The sequence below is a fragment of the Salvia splendens genome, chromosome 5 (genome assembly GCF_004379255.2).
Source record: "Salvia splendens isolate huo1 chromosome 5, SspV2, whole genome shotgun sequence".
Classification (NCBI taxonomy): Eukaryota; Viridiplantae; Streptophyta; class Magnoliopsida; order Lamiales; family Lamiaceae; genus Salvia; species Salvia splendens.
This window is the reverse complement of record NC_056036.1, coordinates 837,379-855,058: the sequence shown is the minus strand read 5'-3', so window position 1 is coordinate 855,058 and position 17,680 is coordinate 837,379. Positions and strand designations below refer to the sequence as shown.

The window sequence follows — 17,680 nt, the reverse complement described above, 5'->3', positions numbered from 1 at the left end:
AATTCAATTTCAATTCCAATTTTTTTTATGCATTGGATTTAGTCATTTAGAATTGAAAGCTCCTTCCGCAAGCTCAGTTCCATAAAACCGAACAGTTTAAAGATTTTTTTTATTATTTTCTAAAATAGAAATATCACTTTATTTACTTTAAAGCTGGTTAAAATTTTAAAATTAATTATAACTATCTAAATTTTAAGTTTAATCATAATTTCGGGTCATGACATTCATGGACGACATTCAAAATTCAAACGAAGAGTAATTTCAAAAATGGAATGTTGATTTAATTTGGGCGGTGCAATAAATCTAACTATTTCAAATTTTCAAGTAGGGGCTAGAGTAATTGAGAGATTTAATGATATTTTAATATAAACGCTTTCCACACAAAAGAGAAGGAACACGTCCTTAAATTGAATCTTACTATTCAAAACAACACATTTTTTGTTTGTTGTAAAATTTTCTGCTATATACTAGTAGTAGAAAATAAATAGGAGCAAACACAAAATAAAGAATATAATTCTATTTTTTTTCCAAAAAAGAAGTACTATTACATTAAATTATGAAAATTATGCCAAATTTATTGGTAATCATATCATATAAATAATATAATATTTATATAAATATACATACTCATAATCTTCAAATGAATAGTAGAAAAAATAATCATATTACGCTAGACATTTAAAATTTGATTGAATTGCTTATCTTTTTTCTTGATATATACTAATAATCTACATAAATAAAAAAATACTAACTTTCAAATTATTATTATTATTATTATTATTACAATTATATTTTAATATAATATATAATCGTTTATATATTCAATTTATAATTTCCACAATTAATAAAATTAATTATAGTAATCAAGAAAAATAGAAAAGAAATCCTATCAAATTTGAAATGACTCCCATAAATGATTAGATTTATACTACTCCCTCCGTCCCACTCAAGATGACCACATTCTTGAGTGACACGAGATTTTAGGAAGTGTTGTTAGATGAAATAAAATAGAGAAGAAAAATGTAATTGAATATTTTAATAAGGAGGGATGAGGTTATTTCCAAAATTGGAAAGTGACCATCTTGATTGGGACAAACAAAAAAGGAAAGGTGGTCATCTTGAATGAGACGGATGGAGTATTATTTATTTAAAGATGATGTGAATATATATAAAAATATTATGTGTATTAGTGTATATAATATTAGCAATAAATTTGTCATAGTGTCTATAATTAATGTAATATTGTTTTGAAAAAATTAAATATATTTCCATAATTTATAGTCTAATTGTTGCCATTTTCATTTGCATTTCATTTCAACATCATTTCATATCGCAACAGCTCTCGAACTCGTGCACTATAAAATGCAACATTCTCACTGTCATTCTCTCTCTTCAAATATTCAGCTCGCTAATTTTCTATGCTTTACGTATTCAAACTTTCGATTCTCGAAGCAAATCGTAGGTGAGTTACGAGACCGAAATCTATCAATAACTTTCAGTTGATCGTTTCCGTTTCAGTTAATCGTGTTCGATCTATTGATTCGTGTTGTCTTCGCAGCGTATTGCTTTTGTGTTAATTTCGCGCTATATTTATGAATTTACTCGCTTAATTCGGACTGTTTATCGCAGAATCTCGTCAAATTTCCGATCTGCAGTGTTGAAAAAGTAATCGGTGTTTGTTGTTTTAAAAGTAACGGAAGCAACCTTGGCTGTTTCTTTGTTAACATAATTTTTGCAGTTTATATGTTTGTTAATATTATTTAGAAGATCGTTAGTTTTATGTGATTTTTAATTTGATATCAAACATGCTGAGAATGGTCAAAACGTGAGAAAGAATAAAGGTTATAGAGATTAAAAGATTTGATATTTGGCAAAAACTGGAAATGACTCGTATAACTTGGGAGTTCTCGAAAAGGAATATGAATCGATTAACTCGTTTGAATAGATACGCTCATTCACGCCCTCTGTTTTACAGTAAATTGAGATGGCGGATGGAGAGGATATTCAACCCCTTGTTGTTGACAATGGTACCGGAATGGTGAAGGTGAGCAATTATTTGCTTTATTGATTTGCATAAATTGGGTTTAGCAATGATTTTAGCTTTGCTTGAGTGTCCTTTTGTTGTTTATTTATCGTGCTACACAGGCTGGCTTTGCTGGTGATGATGCTCCGAGGGCAGTGTTCCCGAGCATTGTAGGCCGACCCCGGCACACAGGAGTGATGGTCGGGATGGGTCAAAAGGATGCTTATGTAGGGGATGAAGCTCAGTCGAAACGAGGTATTCTCACGTTGAAGTACCCCATTGAGCACGGTATAGTGAGCAACTGGGACGACATGGAGAAGATCTGGCACCACACGTTCTACAACGAGCTTCGTGTTGCTCCTGACGAACACCCTGTTATGCTCACCGAGGCACCTCTCAACCCGAAGGCAAACAGAGAGAAAATGACTCAAATCATGTTCGAGACCTTCAATGCCCCGGCCATGTACGTCGCTATCCAGGCCGTCCTCTCACTTTATGCCAGTGGTCGCACCACAGGTATCGTGCTCGACTCTGGTGATGGCGTGAGCCACACGGTTCCTATATACGAAGGCTACGCGCTTCCCCACGCTATACTGAGGTTGGATCTCGCTGGCCGCGATCTCACTGACCATCTCATGAAGATCCTTACCGAGAGAGGCTACATGTTCACCACAACCGCTGAGCGAGAAATTGTCCGTGATGTGAAGGAGAAGCTTGCGTACGTTGCACTTGATTTCGAGCAGGAAACAGAGACATCGAAAAGCAGCTCTTCCGTGGAGAAGAGCTACGAGCTTCCCGATGGACAGGTCATCACCATTGGTGCTGAGAGGTTCCGCTGCCCGGAGGTTCTGTTCCAGCCATCACTGGTTGGGATGGAAGCTGCCGGGATCCACGAAACGACCTACAACTCCATCATGAAGTGTGACGTGGATATCAGGAAGGATCTCTATGGAAACATCGTTCTCAGTGGCGGATCAACCATGTTCCCTGGCATCGCGGAGAGGATGAGCAAGGAGATAACGGCCCTTTCTCCGAGCAGCATGAAGATTAAGGTGGTTGCACCCGCTGAGAGGAAGTACAGCGTCTGGATAGGCGGATCGATCCTAGCATCCCTGAGTACTTTCCAGCAGGTTCGTTTCGTGCTCTCTTTAGTTAATCTATGCCTATTATCACTGCTTGAGATTTTGCCAAACATTCCGATTTTCGGTTTTGATATTCGTGTAGATGTGGATAGCGAAGGCAGAGTATGATGAGTCGGGTCCTGCGATTGTTCACAGGAAATGCTTCTAAGACGTTGATCGAGGTATCGTTCAGTTTTTCGTGTCGACTATTTGGTTTGCAGTTTTGAGGTTGTGAAGTTTTTCTCTAAGGTCTTAGTTGTGGTTTGGAATGTTTACAGTGTAATTTATCTTATAGTATATGTATTCTTCAGTACTCAGTAGAAGTCCTTGTAGTAATATTTTGGTTGCAATGAACTTTTTACATCTTTTTATCTGTTACTATCATGTTTGGAATGGATATGTTGCAACTGATGTTTCATCTTTTTCTTTATTTCAAATTCAATGGAGTGTTTTATTTGACCAAATTTATATAGTGTTTAGTACTCACATCAAATCAATACTTATTATTGCAATGAATCTAAATTAATAAACTATTAACCTTAGATATGTTATTGAAATATTGTTCTTCAATCCAAAATTACATAATTAGTAGAAACGAGAATCATTGAGGCAGGATTTACGACGGTGCGCATGGGTCCACGGTGGGACGTCCGACCCCACCTCCATCCGTCACTAAATTTCGAGCCAAGCAGTAATAATAAATTAATATTGCTACAAGCTACCAGACCTGATTCAATGCAAAGTCAGAGTTGTGATATGCACAATAATTATTTTTCCAAAATCTTAGCTTGAAAGTAATTCATTAATTTTGTAGGTGGTAGGTGGCCAAGCTTGAGTAACACAACGTAGTTTATAAGATTAATAAATTTATAATGAAATGGACTTGGAAAGTTAACAACCAAAGACTTGTTCTCTTCATCGTTGAACACATTTAGGTCTAATTTAGAACTACTATTGATTTTATTTATTAGTACTACTAAGATGCAAAGGTCTTGCCAAAATTTCAATTGTAATTGGTTTATTGTTGGATATTTTAGTGTAATTAGATTAATTTGATTGATCAACGTGATCATAATGAGACATCAAATAAGTTGAAAGTACAGAGTGTACACTTATTTGAATTCGTTATGATTAGATGGGGTTCGGGGGCAGTGCCCCTGGCTGGGGTTGACTATTTTGCAATTTATTATTCCCGCCAAAAACTGTTAAAAACAGTTGTGAAACGAAAAGACGCGATTCTTCGTTTTCAGCCTCTTCTTATGATCGATTTCTGGGTTAAAAAAGACATAACATAATCAACGTACGAATATCTTCGAAACTTGAATTGTATCCGATCAAATATTGGTAAAACCGTCAAATTGATTTGATCTGAAAGTGTTTTCACGCCTTTCAGGATATCCAAATTGTTCACGTATGTTAATATCTCTCTAACATTTATTAGCAAATCATCTTTAGATTGATAAAGCAGAACTCATTTTTGAAATTGATTCTAACTCAAGAAAACTATTTTGAAATTGGTCCCAAGTAAGAATAAACACCAAGTGTTTACCAGGGTTGTCAAAAGTGGCCTGATTTAGTCTAATTTCGACTACGGCAAGTCGCCATAAGGAGGAGGAGTCAATTCGGCCCGAAATTCTAGCCAGACCAACGGCTCCAACTCCACCCACAATATATATTTCACAAAATGATTTCGGGCCGGACTCGGTTCGCAAAATTGATGAGAATTGAAAAAATAACACATCCACTAGCTTGGATTGGGCCAACACTTTTGACAACTTCAGTGTTTACTTTGAGTGTCTACTATTACTAACCATATTCCAATAAAAAAAAACTTATACTCCCTCCGTCCCTGAAAATTTGCCACTTATTTCTTTTTTCGTCCGTCCCTAAAAATTTGTCACCTTTCACTTTTACCGTTTTTGATAGTATTCACCACATTCCACTAGGAGTAGTATATGTTAATCCCAACACTGTATATTTAATATTCTTGTTTATCATTGAAAAAACAAGTCTCACTCTTTGATTTCATTAGCATATTTCATACCGGGAGCGAATTCGATAAATGTAAAATGAATTTGAGCTATTGGATAATATTTAACTAAACATTTGACGTTCTTTTGAAAATCAATTAAAAAGCAGGGGTAGTATTTTCCAACTTTTTTTCGAAGGTATATTTTTGAGTGATTGCAAATGTTGATATATAGGGGGCATGAACGAAGATGTATGTCCCGTTTAACTTTTTGAACCTCCAAAGTCTCCTAATGTTGTTACGTGTTTTGCAGATTTATGAAATTTAATTTCTCTAAAGGGCTTATAAAAATGGAGGAGTTAGGATCACCAATTTGTCAAAATGGGACAAGAAGAGGTTTCAATATCACATGCAACCTCATTATTGAAATATTCACATGTCTTATGTAATGTGAATGGCTAAAGTATTAATCTTGGTTGATAATTTTTCTAACTTATGCAGAAATTATAAATTTACAACAACATTATAATTCATTGCTCCGTAGAAGATGCCAAAAATGAGAGAGGAGACTGTGATAAAAAAAAAAGTTAAATTGGGACAAAAAGGGTCACACTTCGAAGAAATCGCTGCAACCTAACGTGGTGGTAGGTAGGTAACAAATGATTACATTTTATAAATTGTGACAAGAAATATGATTGGTCTGCCAAATGATTTACAAAAACCAAACCTTTTCAACAAAGAAAAATGATAGATATACCCGTCGTTGTGCAAACAATATGCGTTCATATAAATATTTGTCAAATTGATTATCAATTATCATTGAACTATGCATGCAATTATACAGATATGAAAGGTTCAATTCAAATAAAAAGAGTGGAATTTTTTTTAAAAAATAATAGGAACTCTCCTACTTTTATATTGTGGGCATTAATTTGATAGGGCTAAAGATAATTTTTAATTATATTTATAATATGGATTGATGCATTTAATTTTTTATTGAATTTAATTTTTTAAAGTTTGTGTTGATTTTAAAGTAATCGAGGGTGATAAACATAGACAATAAGAGTAATATGTATTTGCCAAAAATAAATGTTTAGAATAACTCATTTTTATCAAATACTAATCACTTAAAAAAATGCGTCATTAACCAAAGACGCATAAGGGTTTTTCCCTCAATGGGCTTTGATGAGGCCCGCCCATACTAGGCTTAGATGGTGGACTCACTTTGGTGCTCCTTTTCATTATTGAGGTTTTTTATGTATTTTCGTTATTGGGCCTGCCCGAGTTTCTTTGTGTTTGATTAGTTGTTTAGCCTGTCCTTGCTGGCATGCTTCCTCAGGTATGCCCGAGAGTATGATGTACACAACACATTTGTTGATATTCAATTGATTTAACTATAAAAAAAAGACAATGTTATGAACGTTATGGTCATAGAAACTGATGGTTGATCCAATCTTTATTTCATTACTCTAAATTTAATAACTTAATGTACTCAACAAATGCACCAAAACTTATTCTGGAATGCCTAAGTTTTGTTAACAACAGAGCAGCTAACTGGCATTTAGATTATAAGAGCTAGCCGGAAGCAGCAAAGAGTTTACGCGCGCAAGAAACGGGCGAGGCTAGAGCACCACCATGCACTCACTTCAGCTCCTGAAAGAGCTTCGGTGCAACCTATGTTCAGATAATACCATCAGAGAGCATTGGATGGGAAAGAGTTGGCATTCGAAACATTAGAATTGACAGAACTTACACATTTGTCTACGCATGACCAGTAGTCGAAGTATTGCCCTGTGCAGTGCTTCTGTCCAGAGTCATCACCGTCAACTCTCTTAACACATTGCTGTGAGCACAACAGAGAAAACATCAGTCTGTGTAGCCATGATAGGTCTGCGTAGTAAACAAGGCAGAACGGAAAATCGCAATTTTAAGAGCAAAAGAGGTTCGAAAGATGAACTTCCAGCCATTCCACTGAGTACATGATAACACTGACCTATTTTGTCAATCTACCAAAAAATTTGTGCATCTATTTCAAGTAATAGGAAAACATACATAAGGAGATATAATGTCAATGCTAGTTGGTCACTTGAGAATATCACACAGTTTTACCGAATTGAATCAGGAAGCTTTTAGAGCTGAATGCAGACGAGTTATCTAGCCATACAAAATGTTAGATAATTAGCAGAGTTTGCTTTCTTTCTTATCAGCTTAGAATGAACACTAAAATGTCGTAATTGTAATTTCATCTCCACCGTTACAGAGGTCGGGCCCTTCCCTCTTGGACAGCACTATCCGGGGGCGGAGTGGATGAGTGACGACGATAAAACTGAATGCTTCTCATAATTACTGATACTAATAAAAAACTAATCCTTGAGCTTCCTCACACTTCTATATCTCCTTATGTACACATTCGCTATTAGATACAATCTGATTTTAAGGTTGATCGAAATCGATGTGTAGCATGTGCTATACGCTTTCGTGATACAATGCCAGGCCTTTCAATCACAGGAATGATGATGAGACATAGAGAGAAGCATAATATGGTTTGAAAACAAATTTTAAAGATAATTAGGCACATCTGGACAAACACATTCTCTCCACATTCCAAATTCTTCGAATGATTAATCATAAAATATCTTCAATTAGCTATCACTCATTGCTGCAAAATAATTCAAATAACAGACTCAAAATTTCTAGATGGATAGATCATAGATAGACAGATTATTCAAACTGGAAAGGTTAGAGCTTGAAAACATTTCGTCAAGCACCTTGTATTCAACATAAGGCTTTGTGCATCTAGATTTGCAGGATTCCTCAAGAGCCTTCTTCTGATCCACAGCATCCTCCCTGCATCACATAACAGCGAAATTCAATCAAATCAACAAAAATCATACCGAAAAATAGAAATTAAATTATCTCCGCTGTCAGAATAAGCTTCATATATGCTTACATTGATGAGCAACTGATGATTTTACAACAAATTCAGCAGAGAAACCTGTAATTGCAAAAACTAATGTGGCTTATGCTGAGCAATCAGAGATTCAGAATTCGTTAAGCAGATCTCTATATATTGGTTTCATTAATGTGTCTAATTATAAATATTCTTATGTAGTTATGTAGTGCAAAAAGTAAATTTTAAAAAAAATGCATTAAATCATAAAATATCAAAAATAAAATTAAATACGACAATAGTTTTGCATGAGTCCTTTTTCTTATGCAAATTTATTACTCTATATTCGTAATTCGAACGACCTTTCAATAAATTTAGATACACTTTTCTTAAGAGTATAAAAAATATTTTAAATATTGTTCCTTTTTAGAATCCTATGTTATGAGAATGTGTTTAAAAATTATGTTTGAAATAAGTGTATAGTTTATTATTTTGATTTTTTAGCTTTATTATATGAATTACCATTTTTTGCAATTGCTTAAATTTCTGATTAATTAATTTGAGAAGAAGTATCTTACCAACTAAATTGTGATTCGTTGTAGCAATCTAGCCGAGTTTCTTTCTCAGGTTGTTACGTGGAAAATTGGTCTACGCCACTTTAATTAGCTTTACCACTACTTTGTAGTTTTAAATGAAAAAGTAGAAACATTACAAATAAGTAGATTTCTAGTCACGTTAAACTTCATATCCAAATTATTTTTTTGTCTTTGTATTAAAGAGCTCTAAACTTGTATACAAATATTTTTAAATGTCGTGAAATTTCAGTAAGTAAAATGAAGAAATCGTTTGGTTAATGTGGAATTATTCAAAAATACAAGAAAATTCAAAGTGGGCAAAAGAAAATGGTAAAAGTGTATGGAATTCAGAACTATTAAGATGAAACCCTAAATATAATTATTTTCGAACCAACGACAGGTGATGAGCTAGGTAGAGTGGCTTGGGGAGTTGATTGACAATCCAAAAGGATGTTAGAAGTTGGTGATGATATGGAAACTCATGACATAACCGTATGTTTGTTGTACTATCTTGTTTGTTTGTCTACTATTGTTAGAGGTGTTCTAGTTGTTGGTTTGTTGTACTATCTTGCTTGTTTGTCTACTATTGTTATAAGTGTTCTAGTTGTTGGTTGGCACTAGTTAGTTTTGCGGTTGCTTTTCCTTATAGGTCTATGCATTGCCTCAATCTATGTGTCTTTTGTTGATTTTGAGTGTAATTCCGATTGTTATTTTGTTTTTGGTGTTGAAAGTTTTCTTTAGTTCTTGTTTGTTTGGACTTGTTGCTTGTGGTGTTTTGTTGGTCATGTGATTTTTTAGTTTGTAAAAAAATACTTCCTCCGTCGGCGAATAGGAGTCCCGTTTTTTCAATTTAGTCCGTCTGCGAATAGGAGTCTCGGTTCACATTTACCATAAATGATAAAAGGGTCTCACCTTTCACTAACTCATTCCACACATATTTCATTGAAAACTAATATATACAAGTGGGACCCCTATTCCACTAACTTTTTTCACACACTTTTCTTAACATTTCTTAAAACCTGTGCTGCCAAGAAATGAGACTCTTAATGGCGGACGGAGGGAGTAATATCTTTTAAAAATATGAAACGAACAAACTTTACTTTACCAATTTATTTTTCTTTTATATTTATTTATATGCCCAGATCAGAATCTAATTCCTTTGCATAAATACTAATCCATAATTCCATATGAATCATAAAGCCAAAAGTAAACAAAATTAATCACATAAATTTGTACATTCCATTAGTTCAACCGGCCTATGATTCACGATCAAACTGATCGATTTTCCCGATCCAAAACGATCTGAATTTTTATCATTTAATCAGACTGATCCAGTTCACGATTTAACCAGTTCACGATTTAACCGATCAAACCAGCGGACTTATATCCAATTTTTAAAACATATCAACACACTAGTATTTTTTTCAGTTTATTTAGCCCGAAAAAAATCACAACCCATTTGATCCAATCAACTTAGTAAGTCCAAACGTGACCGCCATCGCCAGCCACCCTCCGATCAAAACCCTCGCCGCCGACCTCGCCACCGGCGCCCTCCCGAGCACCGCCCCGAGCCACCCGAAAGCCGCCAGCGCCACCGTCACCGCCGCCACCACCACCCCCACCCTCACCCTATACTCCCTCACAAAGCTCGCCGCCAGCAGCGGCACCATCGCTCCGACGGAAAACGCCAGCGCCGACGCCGCCGCCGCCTGCATCGGCTTCGGCAGCCCCTCCAGCTTGTCGCCTTCCTCTCCGGCCGAGTCGCGCTTCATCTGCGCTAGCTCGATGTCGCGCTGGGAGTAGACGGAGACGAACTCGCCGATGGCCATGGAGCAGGCGCCGGCGACGAGGCCGGCGAAGCCCGTGAGGATCATGGCCTTGACATCCTGCTTGACGGCGCCGACGCCCATCATGAGGGAGGCGGTGGAGACGAGGCCGTCGTTGGCGCCGAGGACGGCCGCGCGGAGCCACTGGGAGCGCGTGGAGTAGTCGAATTCTTCGAGGTTTTCGACGTCGAGGGGCTCCGGGGCGGGGGCGGTGGGGAGCTTGGAAGCCATGGAAAAAAAATTGGAGTTGAATTGAAAACAAGAAGAAGGAAGAGAAGAATGGTTTGTGTTTTGATGGAGTAAGCAAAGGTGAGTGTGGTGGACACACGCCTCCAACAAATGGTTATTTATAGATGAGGAGATCATGGGATTACTCATGTCCACCTTTGTAATAATTAATGGAATAAGATAGTAGTATTACATGTATAGTCCCAAATGAACAAAATCTGAGGGGAAAGTAATGAAATTTGGCCATTCTGATTAGTCACGCAACTTTCAAAATAAGTTCGATGAATAATAAAGTTTGGATTTGTTTGCGTGACGAAAATAATTGGGGAAATCGTATTTGATATGGCAGGCGAAATTTTTTTACTGGATGTGTTACAATTAATGAGTTAAGCGATGTCATTTATTATACCGAAAATATGAACAAGATATTATACTACCTCAGGACAGAAGGAGTATCATTGTTTAGATATTTTTAGTATGGCATTTGGGATGAAATTCATATACTGTACGTAATAATGATGAATGAAGTTGTTAAATAAAACGAAGATGAAGTTGGTTGGAATGTAATATCTATGGAAAATCTTCAAATCTAATGAGACATGGCCAAAATACTATTAGCAAGGCATACCACATATACTTTCTACCGTGGTATACTGAGACCACTTAATTTTTTCTTTAATTCTGGATGATAAATAAGAAAGATTAAAATATATATTTAATTAAGACTATAATTAGTCCGTTTATAATTTTAAAATTTAATACACCATATTAACTATAATTAGTAAATTACTATAAACTTATACAGAAATAAAGCAATCTACTTACGTAAATGACAATAGAACCATATACTTTTTCCTTATAAAAAGCCTTGAATTGTGGATATTGAAGCATAATAGTGATGCAATTTTATGAGGCAGTTGCACCAGAAATTAATTTCGAATGGACATCATGAGGAAAGCATGCATACATTTATATTTTCTCAAAGAAAATTGACAGTTCTTATTGGAGCAAATTAGTGGAAAATTTATGAAGTTCGTTCAAATTTTAGTCCGCCCCGCACTAATAATTAGTTTAAAAACTAGAAAATTTAAATTTATTTGCAATTATCCCACAAAAAAAAAAATCCGATTGTTGATCTTTTCAACCACGCGACGACCTTTTCTATATGAATAAACAACATCGGTTGATTCATTGACAACATGTTGGCACATGATTTACCAACTGTCATATCAGAAAAATAAAAATTGAAGTGGAATAGTAATGTGGAGTTCTGATATCATTCAATTCTCCCGACATCGATTCAACCGAGAAGGGGAAACTCGGGCTAAAACTTTAATCCCCAAGAGAAGAATAAGTCATTTTATAATAAATTTTAGTTTAACTCAAATTTTGGAAAGTCTCTCTATTTTGAATATATCTTATTAACCATGCAATGGCTTAAAAAAAAGAATCACAATTTTTATGATTAAATTTGCAGAAAGGAGTATACAACCAAGGTCACCATTACAAAGAAATTCATAAGGGGTCGTTTGGTTCCCATGTTATTTCATGTTTCAGCCTCATAACACACTTTAACCGAGTGTTTGGTTTCCATGTTTGGCCCGCAGATAGCCCGGTCGGCCCGCACTGTAGACAGAGTTGCACAAGATATCTATCTCACCATTGGGGTGCCGATTATAAACATGCATGAGTTGTACGAGTAAGTTAAGTCCTCTATTTTCCATTCTTGCCCTTACTGTAGGCAGGTTCGATATGCATGAGGGAGGAGGGTGAATTAGGGATCTGGATTGCCTTGCGATTCTAAGCTTCAGCATCACTGTTAAATTAATCAAGCAATTCGTGGTGAAATTGATGGGGTAGTGAAATTGGGGGAGGGAATGGATGCTAAGCTTTGCCTCGTCGGAGAATGGAGGCGGCGGCGGTGGCGGCGGATTTTGTAGGGGTAAACGGAGAAGAGGTGTGGAGGTTTAAGGAGAAATGTTATTATCTTTTCTTTTCCTCCTTTTCTTTTTTTCCCTAATTTTATTATTTCCTTCTTTTATTTTAATTCAACAGATCAGTAAATTGCCATTTTAATTTATTTCTATATATATATATATATATAGGATTGTGATCAAGATAGAACCATTCTTAAACGTAGAACCATTCTTAAACGTAGAACAAATGCCAAACGGAGGTCGTTAGATCTTTTAATCCAATGGTGTTGATTTGCACAGCAACTTCCCATTACAACCAAAACTATTATTAATGGGTGAATGCAGAGAAGTGAAAAAATAAAGCATGTTTAGACTCTTCTTCGTTTCATTCATTCTTCCATCAACATGTGAGTTTTTTCACATGTTGAGTCCGGAATGTCGTGAAAACATAGTCTAATATGTATGATTTTTAATCTTGACCGTCATTTTTTCCTCATCCAATGAATAAAATATGTAGAGTTCTAGGTTCTACACTTAAGAATGGTTCTATCTTTAACGCAACCCTATATATATATATATATATAGGGTCATGATCTATGGCAAACACCTCTTAACCATATAACTAGAGAACAAATAATAGCCACAAGATCAAAAAAATCAAGGGCTAGTATTAATTTTTGAATTTAAGGAGAAATTAGTTCCCTCAATCACAAATTTACTCTACAATAACAAGGCAGGGGTATAATGGTCATTGCATATCCAAAAATAGGATACGTCGGCAAATTAGAATTCATCTCCTCTTCTTCTCTTCTCCATCCTCATCACCGCCTTGTACCTGCCGTTGTCGCAGCGGCGGCAGGAGATTCAACCTCATTGTGCGATTCAACCTTTTCTTCTCTCTTCTGCAAAATTCGCGCGATTCAACCTTCTCGTCGATGTTGGCGTCGCCGTCGTCACGTTCTGCAGGAATCGGACGCTGAATTGGAGGAAAAAGGCGTCGCTGATGGTGGAATTGGATGCTAGAGATGAGCGAATCCAGGTTTTGGAAAGGATTGTGGAGAAAGTAGAATCGGAAGATTTGGCATAGTAGGAAATGCAGATGTGCTTTGATGAGAAGGAGATGGTGATTAGGGAGATCGGCGGTGGAAGGAGGTGGATGGTCACAGCCATTGCCACTGCTGCTGCTGTCATATTCTACTTCCATGCTCACAGAAATCATTGATTTTTGTTGATTAGAGTTTCAGTTTTGGATAATTGTTGCTAAATAATGCACTTAATTTGCTTCAATTTTGTGTTTGCTGCACTGGCATATATTTTTGATCACTACTATTATGAGAATTTGATTTCTTGAATCTTGATGGTGCTTGAGTTTGGAATTAGATCACTTCATATTTATGTGTTGTTCTTTGTGTTTTGTAAACAAGAGTGAAGTAAAATAAGAATAAGAGTGATGTAATTTGTAAACAAGAGTGAAGTAAAATCAGAATAAGAGTGATGTGTTTTGTAAACAAGAGTGAAGTAAAATCAGAATAAGAGTGATGTGTTTTGTAAACAAGAGTGAAGTAAAATCACAATAAGAGTGACGTGTTTTGTAAACAAGAGTGAAGTAAATTAACAATAAGAGTGATGTGTTTTGTAAACAAGAGTGAAGTAAAAGAGTGATTTGTTTTGTAAACAAGAGTGAAGTAAAATCGGAATAAGAGTGATGTGTTTTGTAAACAAGAGTGAAGTAAAATCAGAATAAGAGTGATGTGTTTTGTAAACAAGAGTGAAGTGCTTTCTGAACAAGAGTGAAGTGTTTTGTGAACAAGAGTGAAGTAAAATCAGAATAAGAGTGATGTGTTTTGTGAACAAGAGTGAAGTAAAATCAGAATAAGAGTGATGTGTTTTGTGAACAAGAGTGAAGTGTTTTCTGAACAAGAGTGAAGTAAAATCAGAATAAGAGTGATGTGTTTTGTGAACAAGAGTGAAGTAAAATCAGAATAAGAGTGATGCGTTTTGTGAATAAGAGTGAAGTGTTTTTTGAACAAGAGTGAAGTGTTTTGTGAACAAGAGTGAAGTAAAATCAGAATAAGAGTGATGTGTTTTGTGAACAAGAGTGAAGTAAAATCAGAATAAGAGTGATGTGTTTTGTGAACAATAGTGAAGTAAAATCAGAATAAGAGTGATGTGTTTTGTGAACAAGAGTGAAGTGTTTTGTGAACAAGAGTGAAGTGTTTTGTGAACAAGAGTGAAGTAAAATCAGAATAAGAGTGATGTGTTTTGTAAACAAGAGTGAAGTAAAATCATGCTAGGAGTGATGCGTTTTGTAAACAAGAGTGAAGTAAAATCATGCTAAGAGTGATGTATTTCAGGGTTATGAATTGGAAGGTATCGAAATCCATTTGCCTTTGCTGAATAATTAAGCTACTTTTTGCCCGATTCCTCTTAATTTGTGCAATTTTTTTTAGTTTCATCTTCATAATCTTGCAAATATGCAATTCACAAGTGCTTAACAAACTGCGAATCTTGCAAATCATACAATTCACACGCACACAAATTCCTACTTGTATTCCAATCACAACATACAATTTTCAGCTGCGTAGATCAAACAATACCAAAATAGTTCATACTTACAATTTACAATAATCATCCAATGAAATTATAGCCATGTATCACAAACTAGAATCGCCATTAACGAGGTGCTATCACAAACTAGAATCGATCAAAATGTTCGATTCTATGAACAGTGCAAATGATCAATTTCATAGTAATCTTAATTTGAATAGCATAAATCGCATGAATCCACCAGAGTTCTTTCTTATTGAGATCAGATCTTGCAGATGCGATCAAATAATTGATGAAATATGGATGAATTGCAATTGCTAATTGCCGCTGTAACGTGGCGAATGCGCCGGGGAGCCTTGCGCCGCTGCACAGGTTGAAGGTTTGAGCGTGGTGTTGGTAGGGTGGAGGCGGATGATGAGTTCGGCGGCGGAGCCTACATCGTCGTCGCCTTCATCGGTGAAGAACAGCGAGTCGCCGGGGGAGAATGCCGTTTTCATAATGAGAATGAAAGGAATCTGTGTAATTCATTTAAATTTGATAATTTAATTTCCAAAAATACCCTTGGCCTATTTTACATTATTAAAATAATTAATATTTATTTCATTAAGATGTGTGGCTGAGATTTGTTCTCTAGTTATACACTTAAGATTAGTTATACCTTGATCACTACCCTATATATATATATATATATATATTTACATCACATAATATAAAGATTCCATAAGATTATTAAAAATTTGATGTTCACCTTTTAATAATGTTACAAGTATTGAAATAATGAGAAACCCTAGGGGCAAAAAAGTAATCACACGGTATGTCACTATATAATTCAATCAACCAAACAGCCGGATGGACATTGTCTCATTTTAATAAATGTGCAACCGAACACCAGTAATGCTATGATTAATAACATGCTTTGATTATAAACCAAATGGTTGCCCGAACATCTTCGTAACCCATGTTAACAACCAAACGACTCTTAATAGTTTAGAAATAGCATGTTAGTTAATAACAACTACTAGTACTAACCTAATTGACCATGTGTGATGTGTCATGAGTAATCCCATCTACTTAGGAATTATATGATCTAGTTAGTTATACATAGTCCATAAAAAATATTCGTCAGTTATTTTTTTTATTTTTAAAAAATGAATTGCAAAACAAACAAATCTATCGAAAGTACTTGATTTTCTTGCTTTTTTGGGAGTCAAATAATTTTCGATTTATTTTCCATAACCAATTACGACATACTACTATATATAAGTAGAAATATGCATACCTAACTTATCCACTTTCTTAGGAGCCAATAACGATAGGAATGGATTGATGAAGAGGAAAGCACTAATGAAGAAAATAAATTATTTATTACTTTTAAAAAATATAAAATATGAAAGGAGTGTGCATTCCACACGAATCCCACCTTACTCGATATTTAAATATTAAAACTACATTAAGCTTTTTCCAACATAAAATTAGAATTCATTAGTGGGGCATTTGGGTTCCCATTTATATTTCCCAATTATGACCATTTAGACCACCTTTGTTTTGATACGAAAAAAATAAGATAAAAATGAACAATAAATGGCTCCACACACCACTATCTATTTTTATAAATTTAGCAACAAAATTTACTTTAATTAACTTTTAATATAAAGTTGAGACAATACTTTAACAACACATAGGAATACATATTTATAATTTTTGTTACAAAGAAGAGGATATCGATCTAGAAGATTGGCTTCTTTCTCATTAAACATGTAAACAATTGTCATATTATCACTCCCCGAATGGATATTCTTAAGTTTCGTATGCTGTCAACTTAAGATCAGCATATATCACCTTTTTATATTAATTTTAGAATGAATAGTAATATAACTAAAGCTTCTACATAAAACAAATTCATAATTCTAAAATTAAGCTCATTATATTATATTAATAATAGTATTTTTGAAAATATTATATGAATATAAATTAGTACAGCGATATTGATTGTGTCCGTACTTTTGACATTGGAAGATTCGCATAGAATCTTATGGAGATGCTATCATAATATTGCAGCAAAGGCGATTCCGTCGCCTTGGCGGCCCCCACACTCCACCCCGACATCATGTGAGGGGGTTCAATCAGGGTACGCAGTAGCCTGTTAAGGGGGAGACCTTAACTCACTGACTGTCAGATGCTATCATACTATAAAATCATACTATACGGGGTACGTTATATTGCTAACATTTTATGTTGCTAACTCTGATAACTCATCAACGCAGTGTATTAAAAATGTCAATACATAATATCAACACAATATATTGAAATGTCGCGTACTATAAAATCGCTAAGTGCTGCTAGTCTTATTTATTTGGGCAAGTAAAAACTAAGAAAATTAATTGTAAATACCGCATCTTTAAAATATACTGTAATTGATTATATTATAAATTTAATATTTTCTCAATTGTTCTATTAATTTAGATTTGAGAAAATTGTGTATCATGTAGAAGCTGAAATTCATGACTTTCATCATATTTGTATATTGCTCACGAAACTCATGGAATTAAGTTTGAAAAATATAGAATACGTAAAATTAAGCTAAT

At 35.0% G+C, this 17,680-nt stretch overlaps 2 protein-coding genes across 2 annotated transcripts; one reads left to right on the top strand and one right to left on the bottom strand.

The window, feature by feature from the left end:
* Nucleotides 1–1,323: 1,323 nt before the first annotated feature.
* LOC121805161 (actin-like) lies at nucleotides 1,324–3,522 on the top strand. Its single transcript, XM_042204949.1, has 4 exons — nucleotides 1,324–1,462; nucleotides 1,976–2,044; nucleotides 2,146–3,153; nucleotides 3,248–3,522. Exons 2-4 carry the CDS (start codon nucleotides 1,985–1,987, stop codon nucleotides 3,311–3,313), a joined length of 1,134 nt encoding a protein of 377 aa, XP_042060883.1. The 5' UTR covers nucleotides 1,324–1,462; nucleotides 1,976–1,984; the 3' UTR covers nucleotides 3,314–3,522.
* A 6,251-nt stretch (nucleotides 3,523–9,773) lies between these two features.
* On the bottom strand, nucleotides 9,774–10,707 carry LOC121802750 (vacuolar iron transporter homolog 4-like). Its single transcript, XM_042202443.1, has one exon. The coding sequence runs from the start codon at nucleotides 10,633–10,635 to the stop codon at nucleotides 10,027–10,029; it is 609 nt and encodes a 202-aa protein (XP_042058377.1). The 5' UTR covers nucleotides 10,636–10,707; the 3' UTR covers nucleotides 9,774–10,026.
* Nucleotides 10,708–17,680: the final 6,973 nt, after the last annotated feature.

Coding starts and splice junctions, on each gene's coding strand:
- LOC121802750 (XM_042202443.1), bottom strand. CDS start 10,635: ATGGCTTCCAAGCTCCCCACCGCCCCCGCCCCGGAGCCCCTCGACGTC.
- LOC121805161 (XM_042204949.1), top strand. CDS start 1,985: ATGGCGGATGGAGAGGATATTCAACCCCTTGTTGTTGACAATGGTACC. Junction 2,045..2,145: donor ATGGTACCGGAATGGTGAAG/GTGAGCAATTAT, acceptor CGTGCTACACAG/GCTGGCTTTGCTGGTGATGA. Junction 3,154..3,247: donor CCCTGAGTACTTTCCAGCAG/GTTCGTTTCGTG, acceptor ATATTCGTGTAG/ATGTGGATAGCGAAGGCAGA.